General features: G+C 35.6%; 1 protein-coding gene across 1 annotated transcript in view; it reads right to left on the bottom strand.

Annotated features, from left to right (window-relative positions):
• Window positions 1–8,729, bottom strand: part of ABCD2 (ATP binding cassette subfamily D member 2) — a 55,858-nt gene extending 47,129 nt beyond the window's left edge. Inside the window, exons 1-2 of the mRNA XM_024575683.4 lie at window positions 7,366–8,729; window positions 5,637–5,817 (exon numbers count right to left, since the gene is read on the bottom strand). Of these exons, the coding sequence (XP_024431451.1) occupies window positions 5,637–5,817; window positions 7,366–8,298 (1,114 nt within the window). The 5' untranslated portion in view covers window positions 8,299–8,729. The remainder of the gene's footprint in view (window positions 1–5,636; window positions 5,818–7,365) is intronic.
• Between the last annotated feature and the right edge of the window lie 4,159 nt (window positions 8,730–12,888).

Genomic DNA, 12,888 nt, shown 5'->3' with positions numbered 1-12,888 from the left:
ATTTAAAAAACTGAAGTTATGTCATTACACATTTTTCAACACCCACAGCACTGCACAATACACAGTGCGAACCCTGACGTAAACTCGGCAGACACGACTGGCCGTGCTAGTGGTCTGGGAACTATCTTCCCTGCCTGTTAAGGGGCTGGGGTAATGACTGGCGGGAGCCCACGGGTAGCTTTCTCTGGCCTTGCCCAGAACTTCTCTTCATATGAAAAGAAGAAAAGTGGTGTTTAATATTAAAAATTGAGATTATAGCTGTCAGGTAACTATTTTCTTCACGTAATTTCAGTTTTTCTCTTAATACAAAGCGAACAAATGGGTAATTTCCTCTAAAAATATATAATAGAAAGTATATATGTAATTAAATATTTTAATGCTTTTTCAACCATTTGGTCCCATGATTGAGTTGGTCTCAAACTAAGTGAAGCCCCTTATAAAGTTAGTTCTAAGTACCTAATATAGAGGCAGTGTGGCAAAGGGGGAAAAAAGCAGTGCTCTAGGAATTACATAATGTCCTAGCCTTAGTGCTTCCACCAGCCTTCAACAAATCTGGGGCCCCAGACGAGATGACTGTAAGATCTTCCTCTGATGTGAAAACAACAGAATTCCATACCAAATTCTGTAATGTGAACTAGAACATAAATGTAATCCTGCCGTTACCAACATTGCACTTCAAGTTGTAGGTAGATGGTATAACAAGTGTGCCATGGAACTCTTTTTCTTTGTTCCTTCGCACCAAAATTATGCAGACTTTCTCCTATCTGCACATCTACCCCGGACTGCCATCGCTGTTGAAGCCCTGCTCCTTTAACAACAGCGATCATGCCCCCAAACGTCTAGTGAGCATTTCCTATGAGGCAGGCGTTGTTGCAAGTTTTATGTATGCAGTTTTCTTTAATCCACCTAATTACTCTGCTATAATTCCCCCCATTTTAAAAAACAAAGAAATGGAAGCGCAAAAAGGTTAAACTATTTGTCCTTAGCCAACAGTCTAATAAACAAAAGAGCTAGATTCTGACTCCAGAGTCCATATGGTAAAAATATAAATAAGTATTAACAATTGCTTCCACCTAAGTTCTTAATACTTGCCAAGAACTCTTTCTAAGCACATGTATACAATATATAAAATTTCACAATTCTTTAAGATATATATTATTTTCTTTATAGTTAAGATAGGAAAACTGGGGCATATAAAGTTTACATAACTTTCTTAATGATAAATACTATTAAATAGCAAATCAAGATTTAAACAATGACCTGCTTCTATCTTTATTCTGTTTTTTTCCTTTCTTCCATCCTACTTTTTCTCCCTTTTCTCTTTGACATTCCTCTCTCATTTGCCCATTTTTTTCTATCTTAAGTATAGATAGTGTCATATAATTAATTCATCTCTACCATAAGGGACAACTCCAGGCATAAGAGTAAATTAAGATTGAAGACTAGACTATATGGCATGCAATTCTAAGACCTAAAGCCTCAAAGATATATAGTCATCTAAAAATAAATAAATTATTTTGTCTGGGTAAATTGCAATTTATATGTGTTGTCATTTTAGGTCAAATGCACTTAGTAAATGCATACATATAAACATTATAAGCATACATGTAGGGGCCCTTAGAAAGTACAGACTATGTCGAAGCACACTCTCATAATAACGTTGTCATTATAAATTCATTTTCTTCTTCTATGAAATTCTTATACTGCTTTTCTTTGTATAAAGTTTTCTTTTGAGAAGCTTTAAGAATCACTTTGTACCTAGGCTTCAATCTAATCAAGGATATAAAAAGACTTGTATTCAGAAAATTATAAGACACTGAAGAAAGTAATTAAAGAAGACACAAATAAGTGGAAGCAAATACTGTGGTCATGGATAGAAAGAATTAACATCATTAAAATGTCCATACTACCCAAAGCAATCTGTAGATTCAACACAATTCCTATCAAGATACCAATGCTATATTTCATAGAACTAGAACAAGTATTTCAAAAATTTAAATAGAACAACAAAAGGCCCTGAATAGCAACAGCAATCTTGAGAAAGAAGAAAGTTGGAGGAATCATGCTACCTAATATCAAACTATACTACAAGGCCAAAGTCATCAAAACAGCATGGTACTGGCATAAAAACAGACATATAGATCAATGGGGTAGAATAGACAGCCCAGAAATAAACACACACCCTTAGAGTCAATTAATATTTGACAGAGGAAGCAAGCACAGACAATGGGATAAAGACAGTTTATTCAATAAATGGTGTTGGGAAACTACACAGATATGAGCAGAAAAATGAAACTAGACCATCTTTTTACACCATACACATGAATGCATTCAACATGGATTAAAGACTTAAATGTTTGACCTGAAGTCATAAAAATCCTAGAAGAAAAACACAGGCAGTAAAATCTCAGACACTGCTTGCAACAATATTTTTTTCTGCTATATCTCCTCAGTCAAGGGAAACAAAAGGAAAAATAAACAAATGGGACTACATCAAACTAAAAAGTTTTTGCACAGCAAAGAAAACCATCAACAAAATAAAAAGGCAACCTACTGAATAGGAGACAATATTTGTTGACACATCTGATAAGGGGTTAATATCCAAAATTTATGAAGAACTTGTAAAACTCCACACCAGAAAAACCAAACAATCCAATTAAAAAATGGGCAAATGACCTGAATAGACACTTCTACAGAGGACAAACACAAGACCAATAGACATATGAAAAGATGCTCAATGTCACTAATCAGAGAAATGCAAATTAAAACCACAATGAGATACCACCTCACAGCTGTCAGAATGGCTGTCATCAATAAATCAACAAACAACAAGTGCTGGCAAGGATGTGGAGAAAGGGGGACCCTTTTGCACTGTTGGTGGGAATACGGATTTGTGCAGTCACTGTGGAAAGCAGTATGGAGATTCCTCAAAATATTAAAAATAGAATTGCCATATGATCCAGCAATTCCACTTTTGGGAATTTATCTGAAAAAGCCAAAAACACTTATTAGAAAGAACATAAGCATCTCTACCTACATTCATTGCAGTGTTATTTACAATCACGAGGATCTGGAAGCAGCCCAGTGTCCATCAATAGATGAGTGGATAAAACAACTATAGTACATATACACAGTGGACTATTACTTGGATATAGAAAAAAAACAGTTTACCTTTTGTGACAGCATGGGTGGACCTGGAGAACATTATGCTAAGTGAAATAAACCAGTCAGAGAAAGACAAATACCATATAATTTCACTCATATGTGCAATCTGATAAACAAACTGAACTAACAAGCAAAACAGAGATAGACTCATAGAGAGCAGGCTGACAGCTTTGTGCAGGGGGCGGGGGGCAAGCTTGGTGGTAGAGGTATCCAGCAAAAGGGAAAAAGGACTCATGGACATGGACAACATGTGCTGATTAGGGGTGGGGGGAGAAGAAGGGTATAAGGGAGATAAATAATAATGGAAAAAATCCAATAAAAAAAAAAGAATCACGTTGTTTCTCTTGCATCAATGTTATTATGCCCATCTAAAATTCTAATACTGTTTCTTTAATTTAATATGGTATTTTCAGGATTCGTAGGATATGTTTTTAAATATCTTATTACACCATGTACAGAGGTAAGGTTGTTAAATTCTTTGCATACATTGTTTACATCTTACTGCTCTCTGTGGGGTTAATTTGTCACCATTAATAGCTGCATTTTCTCTGTTGTATGTTTACTCTAGGGCTTTCTAATAAGACCAATACTTCCAAGGACTAACAGAACTATACCATAATCTTCTAATTGGGGTTGCTGCTAATATATGTTATATATGAAACTTTAAAATTATCCATAGACTTAGATTCACTATGAATACCTGATAATTTTGTCAAATTTCTTAGTAAAACTAATCTTAAACCCATAGGTTTTTGTCTTTTTTCTTTAATGTTCTTGAAAAACCAATTAATTTTATTATGAAAGGATTAAGCCTAAAAATACTATTACTAACAATGTCTTTTTCAATATAAGCTTTTTAATATTTTAAAGAATACATTTTAAAAAGAAAAACAGATGAAATCCAGATTCCCGGTGGTGTAAACATACTGTCTATTGTTGAGTTGTCCAGTATATTTGGTACATGTGTAGTACGTATCACAAGGGATTGACAAGTCGTAAATACCAAAATGACTAATTTTAGGTTAAGAATGACCCAAATTTGGTAAGTGCCTTTATAAGCATTGGTTAATGTATTGAAGTACTGCTAAAATATACAAGCATATGGACAACGGCGTGCAGACTGACTGTGGGAGTGGGGGGTGGGATGGGTGGAGGAGAGGCAAGGGGGAATAATCAGGACAACTGTAATAGAATAATAATAAAAAACAAAAATAAAAAGGAAAGCGTATGGCAATTTTGTACTTGTTTCTATTAATGCCTTCAAACAGATAACTATTAAACCTTAATTCTACAGCAAAAATAACTACAAAATAGTGTGAGTTGTTACATTATTTTCAGTGTTACCTTTTGTTTTCTATGAAATAAATATATCAAGAGCATCCAGAACATGCTCTGTGCCTAATAAACATTACTTTATTAAATCCTTACAACAACCCCCTGAAGTAGCCTTTCTGATTCTCATTTCATAAAGAAACAGAGGTTTGGAAAGTTTAAGGAACAACTAAGACATATACAGGCAGCTAGAGGGAAAGCCAGAAGTTGAGGAAAATTCTGTCTCACTAGAAAGCCCAAACTTTTGCCTAGCTCTTTCAACACTAAGGCCAATTCGGTCAAGGGGTTTTCAAAGAGGAGAGGAATGTTTTATTTTGCAGAAATAGCAGAAAATGCTGCTTCGTTATTTAATTCCCCTCTGTCCCTGCCAATTAAGATCCAAACTTCCATCTCAGTCAAGTATTACACAACATTGTAATGTCCTTTTTGCACTTATATTTTTCACTATTCCAAAGGATGAAAATATCGGTAAAAACCATTAAGGTGGTGATAGGAAAGAATTAGAAACTTGCAACTTGAAAACGCCTTCCCCCACAATACACCAAATCATGCTACAAAGGAGGTTACCTGCATCACCTACAAGAAAGAAGAGACTTGCACCATGGCATGAAGCACTCTGAAACCATATTCCTGGTTACTTAACTTCTCATAAAATCAGGGTAGATCCAGTTATCGAATATTTATAGATTGAATGCACTGCATGTGCAGAACTGATGTTGGCAATGGGTAAAACCTGTATTATAACTTGTTTTGAAGCAACTTTGTTTTGAGTTTAAATGTTAAACTAGAGAATTATTTTATATTGGGCAGTATAATTAAAATTGTTCAAGTTCAGCTTTTAGAAACACTGCATCAGAGATCTCTGAAATGTTTAAGAACTGGAAAGATCTTTTGAACTACCTGTTTTTGTGGCTCAAATGAACAACTGGAGCCACATTAACAAAAGTTCAAATGAACTTTTTAAAAAATATATTGCTGGTCTTATTATTGGAGGTCGAAAGGTCCTCCATTGTTTCTGACTGTTAATTACTACAGAACAATGCCTACATACAGAGTTTTGTTCATGCAAAGCCAGCAGTGATACCTTCAAGAGAAATAATCTTAAATATATATTTGAGATTAAGCATGAATGCCATTACCACCATCTGCAAAGCCAGTTGCAGTGATAATAGGTACAGCCACCATAATGAGTCCACTGCCGCTCCAAACGTACTTCATCAAGAACTGCTCTATCATGATGTACCACAAACGTTTTGATAAAATGAGGTTCATTTGATCTGCTAAAGCTTTGTAACTTTTCTGGAGTTGCTTCATTTCTACCTATAGAGAGAAAAACAGTTAAGAATTAATTTAGCATGAGGTATCAAAATAAATATTGCATGCTTGAGGACTTTCTTTAAGGATAAGTTACATATTAGTTTATTTTACTTAGTATTATATTATCTATGATGCTAACAACCAACAAATACAGATTAACACCAGAATTTAGTCATCATTACTTAGCTTTATCACACCTGTAATATTAAAACAACCATGGTACTCAGTAAATGTAATGTTTAGTATAGAAATATATGTGATGTATAATCATGATCTTAAAATTACATGTATAAGACATTGAAATTAAATGATATTCAATGAGATATGAATATATAATGTTAGAGCCTTATCCTTTTTGATTGTACAAAAAATACCTGAAAATAAAACACGATACATATATGTATAATTAGACTTCAGATTTGAATTAACTCCATTTATTGGATTTTGTCATAAATTCAAGAAACCTACAGCAGGATATAGTTTACACCATTAAGTTCAGTGATTCAAGAAGACTGACACATCAATATGATTAATACAACATACGAGGCCAATTTTCAAAGTGGGAGTAGAAGTCCTAAATTTGCTTTCAAGTTTCTTATTCAGATTGGTACTGCTATAAATTTTTTTAATAATTTATGATGCTTCAAAAATTAAATACTTTTGCTTGGTAATTAAAATAGCATTTTCAACTTTAGAATACCTTAATATTTTACTTGCCGAGTCATTTGTATTAAGATTTCAGATGCATCACCTTAAAATTACTGTCATATTTAATATTATAAAGTTACTTTCATGCCTGCAATTTTAAGCAATTAGGCTAACTATTTTTAGGATCTGCTGAATATTGAAAATCTTTAATATTTAAAATAACATTCTGGAACTTCTTTTCTCCTCCTCATTTCTAATTTTAGGTTTTCTACCAATGCTACACAGAATTTCGTTTCACTGCCTCCCTTTACTTGTGTCAAAATGTGGTGCTGAACATTAACTAAGAATAATGGAAATCCCATTTGTGAGACACAGTCTACTGCACTTCGTAGATCTCAGGACACCGAATCACTGACTAGACAGGCAAAACTGTCAAACTTGTCTTTGAGATGAAAGCATGTTTTTTTCTCTTGAACAAACAACAACAACAACAAAATACCAACCTAAATTTTCCATCTCAATAAAAATGTGTTTACTTAGTTTCCAAACATATATTTCCTTTTAATTCTGTAGAACTACCTACCAAGTTAGAATTTAAGTTTTAAGAAAAGGCTTTAGAGATAATTCTGAGCATGTGTGGGTAACTGGGAATAAGTAGACTGGTTTTTTACAGTACCAAACATTTTATTCTCATGAAACTTTAGATAGGTTTCCACTCTATATTTTTTTAAACAACTTGTCATTAAACAGGGTAATGAAGCATATATTTTAATAAAGGTTTAGATGCCACAGGAATCTAAAATGCTAAAGAAGTGGGTCTATCAATAGTACAACAGATGGTATCTAGCACTGAAGTGACAGCTTGAAGTCTCACATTTCACCCATCACCTTAATTTCTCTTACCTTGTGTCCTCTGTAAAAGGCAATTTCTTCAACATTGGCTATAATTCTGGAGTGAACATACCGTAAATAACCTTTTCTATGTGCTTCTTCAGCCACCAATTTACCAAATTTGGGAGAGCAGGCTTTCAACACTTTAGCAGTGGCATATACCACAAGCCCTGCTATTAGGGTGGGCCCAATTGGGCTCGCGCCTCTGGATCTAGCGGTCTGGATGAGCGTATAGGAGGTCAGAATTACATCTAAAATAGGTTTGGTCAGATTGGAATACAAGTGAGCCACAGATTGGGAGAACATCATAATATCTTCAGTAAGAGACTGGTCAGGGTTTGCCAGCCTCCCATCCATGTTGATCACTTTATAATAAGTCAGATTTGTAAAATAGGTTTCATAGGCATGGTCTACTAGGCGAGTTCTGAAGGCCAAAGCCAATTTGCACTCCAGGTACCTTATTGCACTGTTGACAAAAGTGGCAGGGATGGCGATCATAAGCCACTTGATTAATTTGATGATGAAAGTCCGAGGTTTCTTTTCCACAATGCTTTTTACGATTTTTCCATCCAGACCAGCAACATAGATAGACAAAAATGTTCTTGAGATCAGAGCCACCGAGTGGAGGCAGAGCCACCCTGTTTCAGTGGTCACAAGTTTTGGAAAGAGGATTTTCCGAAGTTCTAGTAGCTGTTTGAAAAAATCTGCATTCACTCCAGGCGAAGGTTTTTTACAAGTAATCTCGGTGCAATGCAGAACTCTGTTCTCTGCAGCCGGGTAAGCTTCTTTTTTCTTCCTGTGGCCAGTTTGCTTTAAATGCTTGCTAACGATGGGATAGAGGGTTTTCAGAGCATATGCCGCAGCCACCAGGCAGGCAGCCCTTTTAGCAGCATTCGATCTGGTCCATTTCACTCGATCAGCTGCTGCATTTAGCATATGTATCATTTTCCCAGTGACCCAAACCGACTTCAAAAAGAATTGTTTAAAAGATCATCCTCCACAGGGATCCCCGGCAAATATTTCAGAAAGTCCTACAGCGTTCCATACTCTGCAGCGTTTCTCCTCTTCTGTGTTTTTGTTTTTAATTTTGTTCTGCTGTGACAAATGTAGCAGAGCTCCGACTCCACTGCCTGTACTGGGGATGATTCGCTCAGAAGCTCAAGCTGCACCAAGTCTCCCCAAGCTCCTCCCTCTCAGGCCCCTCATTGGCTGTGAGGGCGGTGGGACCTTGGAATCCTCACTGCTTCCCTTTGAACCTCGAAAATGTGGAGAGAGCAAAACGAATTACATCCTTAAACTGGAATTCAGAGAGTTAAATGTCTATTTTTGGAGAGGTCGAATCAAGGCAGCTCTTGGCGACCAAACCTACTGTAGCTACTGAGCATGCTCAGCGTCACTTAGCAACCTACGGAAGTTTCAGAACATACATCACTTCTCTAAGGTTTTAGTAGATACCACAAGGGGAAGAGCAAAAAGAAAGGGAGATTTCCAAAAGCTATAAAACGGAAGAAGAAAAAGGAAGGAGGGAATTGAGGGATAAGAGGATCAACATAAAATGAATATGAAACGGCTGTGGAATGAATCTGAAAGGGTGAGAGAAGAAAGTGACAAGTGGAAAGGGAACTGGAGAAAATACTTGAATCTGTTTTGCGGTCAATCCCCCATCTATTTATTTCTTTTTTCTGTCTGTAATTTTATATGAAACCCCAGAACCTATCAGACAAGTCATTGAGGGTTTTGTTTTTTTTTTGTAAATAAATAGAAGTCTGTATTATAGAAACTAACTCTTTGCTATACCTCCATTGCTATGTTTACTTGTCCTAATAATAAAAGTCTTCCAGCTCCGTACCTGCTATTTTTAGCAATGGAGTTCTGATGCACTGGTATTTATTTACAAGGTGACTACTAAATAAATGAGAGCATGTTTCACTTCTGCCACCTCCTCACGTCCCTTGTTACTTCGGAGGTATGTGACTCTATACTCAAATGCTAACCATTTGGGAATCCAACCAGAATTAGTGGAAATAACTTCTTCAGGACCTTACTTCATTTTTCAAGAGTTCTTTCTGTTTGGCAAGCTTTTGTTTGTTTTGTTTAGGCTTAGAGATAATCTATTGGCTATTTCCCATTTACATTTTAGTTATTTTATAAAAACCATGGGTGTTAAAAAATTCTCCATATTCCTAATGGAGGACTTAAACAGCTAAAGAGTTAAGCAAAATTCTGCATACCTAAAAAATATAAAGGTCATTTTATTTTGGATAAGGATAACTATATTCTTATTCATATTTTGCTTCCTCACTCTCATCCCCCAACACACAACATACATGCGCACATCTAGTCAGCCAGAAGCCTGGAAAGATATGCATTAAACTAGAATAGAGGATATCACAGATCTCTTTTTGTTTGCATCCAATTCAGCAGGTTTATGAATACATGAGTGGTGAATTCATGCAAGTCTCTCTGTTAGCTGGCCATGTTAGCAGACAATCTGTCATTCCATTATGACTTTCTAAGTCTATATGTAGAGCTCATGGTATCATAGTAGTTTATTTCAAAATCTTATATTCCTAGTCTCATGCTTTCCATGTATTAAAATAAGTCTGTGTTATATCTATAAATTTTAATTCTTTATGTTACATTTCCTGACTGTGTAAGACAGGTGGAGGGCTAGGGTAAACTTAACTAGGGGTGATGAAAGGGTGTTCAGCCAGGCAGAACATGGGTCAGAAAGCAGCTGGCAGTTGAGGCAAGTGGCTTGCATCACTGGCACAAGACAGCCATAGCAGGGGAGGAACAGGGCAGTGGGAAATCTAGGGGGGCAAACAATATTAGACATCCAAACACGTCCCCGTGTCGCTGTAGGTAGGTCAGTTTACCAAATGATAATGAGGACAGGAAAAAAGCTTTTAATGCTTAGAGTGAAAAAACTTGTTAGAACGAACAATTAGGTATGAGGAAAATAATCAAGATAGGAATTTGGTTACCACAATTGTGGTGCAAGGAAGGCCAGTTACTGGAACTGGGGAAAAGGCAATGTGAAATTTGACTGGATGTTGAGCCACTGAAGTACAGACCTAGCTGTAACCATTTAAGGTCCACTCCCACTCTTCACCCAGAGTCAGGGTTGATCTTAGTATCTGAGTCTAGAATCAAGCCTTCAGGGAAGGCAAAGAAAGAATTTGAGACGGCAGAAACATGATAGGTATTTCCAGTTGGAAATAAATGCCATTTAAGTAAGAAACCAAGTATGTCAAGGTACTTCTTTCATTTTTTTCTACTAACAGCATGAAATTAAAGCAAAGAAAATGTAAATTTAGTTTGAATTCCAAATTATGTCAGCAAAAGGAGGTTAAAAAAGTCACTTAATCTAGTAAACATAATTCAGCCTAATTTTTACTCAAGTTTCTCAACTTTACCTGTGTTTATGTGGGAAAGTAGTAAAACTTTCTTAAGAGGAGAAAAATAGTCTTAGAAAAAGATTTTGTAAATGAGAAATAATTATCAAATTACACTTTCTCAAGTGTGAGACTCTTAATATCAGTGTCAAAGTGGACACTACCAATATCCATACAGGAGCAGGATTAAATAGATTTATAAATATTAGACTACCTATATTTACATATATATGTAAACTGAATTAAAGTTTAAGAATCTGGATGGATTTCCTTCTCAACAAATGCTAAGTATTGGGTTGGCCAAAAAGCTCATTTGTTTTTTTCTGTAGGATGGCTCTAGCAGGGCATTGGAGATTTCTTGCTGGACTTTGCTCCGATTGGGTAGATCAGTTGAAGTTGATAGTGATCAAACTGAGGCATTAATTGAGAACAATCGATGTTCTACCACGTGGGAGATAACTGACATACTCAAAATATCCAAATGAGTAGTTATTTGTGAAAATTTAAAAAAATGTCTTTTATTTTACAGAAAAAAACACAGACTTTTTGGCCAACCAAATAGTATTTCATCTGTGCTGTATTCTTTTCCCTAACATAGCAGAGGTTTGACTCATTACCTATTAGTTATTCTAGCTTTTGTTTTTTTCAACTAAAATATCTTTTATTTTTTTAATTTAAAATTTATTTTTCAATTACAGTTTACATTCAATACCATTTTGTATTAGTTTCAAGTGTGCGGCACAGTGGTCAGACAATCATGTTCCCCCTGATATTCCCAGCACCCACCTGGCACCATACAGAGCTATCTCGATATAATCGACTATATTCCCCATGCTGTACTTGACATTCCCGCGACTATTTCATGACCGCCAATTTGTACTTCTTAATCTCTTCACCTTTTTCACCCAGTCCGCCAGTTATGCTAGCCTTATTTAGTGAGACATAAACATTGAAGATGAGACCTTAGGTCAATATTTAAGTTGTTACAAATAACTACCTAAAACTGGTTTATAAGGAAGTATATTTTCTTGGAAGGAAAAACCGGTAAATATCTTGTCTGGAGATGTGTCTCATGGATTAATCTCTCCTTAGTCTCATTCACCACCCCCACTGCCTCCCTGCGACTACAAGGAAAGCTGTGGCTCCAGTTAGGTAGATAGCTAGCTCTATCCAGCTCCTGGGTTTTGACTCTTTTCAACAAATGGGTGGACCTCTCCTTTACGTTCCTTCACATACAATACAGCCAAAAAAAAAGTTAATCATTTAGCAAATTGTTTTCTCCTTCTAGTTCACTTAATCAGTTTGTGACTTTTAAAATGTTGACAATAGGAAAAGCTAATATCCTTGACCGTTGTTCTGCCTTGACTGTATGGTTTAATTACTGAAACATGACCAGCTATTCCATGCCTAAGACTAATTTGTTCTGAAATGCTGTATTCACCTGGCCAATGACAAATGTACTTTATGAATTTTTGTTACAAAAATCATAATTTATATCACTAAACAAGATGTCCATTCTGGGACATAATCTTATTTTAGGGTCTATTTCCCAATGACTATGAATAAATGATATTTGAAATGATAAATGTTCTCCAGGTTTTAATCAAGTAAAAAATCATGACAATGAGGGGGAAAAAGGTATTTTGTGCATTTATTTGGGACAAAAGATTTCTAGTTTCTAACCGAAGCATTAGAGAACAGCTTTTAAGCTATTTTGTGAGAATATACAAACATCACAGAAATGAGCAGTAAAATCTATTTTTTTGATTTTTATTTTTTGTTAAGGAAGGAGTTTAAAGCCTTTAGGCCTTTACAGCTAAATCAAGTTTTGATCAAGCTCTCTCAGAAACTCACAAAGTGCACAGAACGGCAAATTACTACAGTGCAATATTTCCAATAAGCAGTTTACTGACTATTAAACTGCATGTGAAAGATCCTTAAAGAATTCGTATAGGGGGGGAAGTGCAGACAACTGTAATTGAACAATAAAATAATTAAAAAATAATTTGTATAGAATGATAGGTGGGAATGGAAACATCATCTTTAGGATTAGGGATCTATGACTTTGTCCTCGCCTTCTTTTTCTTCGCCAAGTCTGCTCTTTGATTTGAAAAAGAAGGCTGAGCCCAAAAAAGAG

Source organism: Desmodus rotundus, chromosome 3 (assembly GCF_022682495.2).
Source record: "Desmodus rotundus isolate HL8 chromosome 3, HLdesRot8A.1, whole genome shotgun sequence".
In the NCBI taxonomy this organism is placed as follows: Eukaryota; Metazoa; Chordata; class Mammalia; order Chiroptera; family Phyllostomidae; genus Desmodus; species Desmodus rotundus.
The sequence above is the reverse complement of the archived record's forward strand: the minus strand, read 5'-3'. Positions and strand labels throughout refer to the sequence as shown.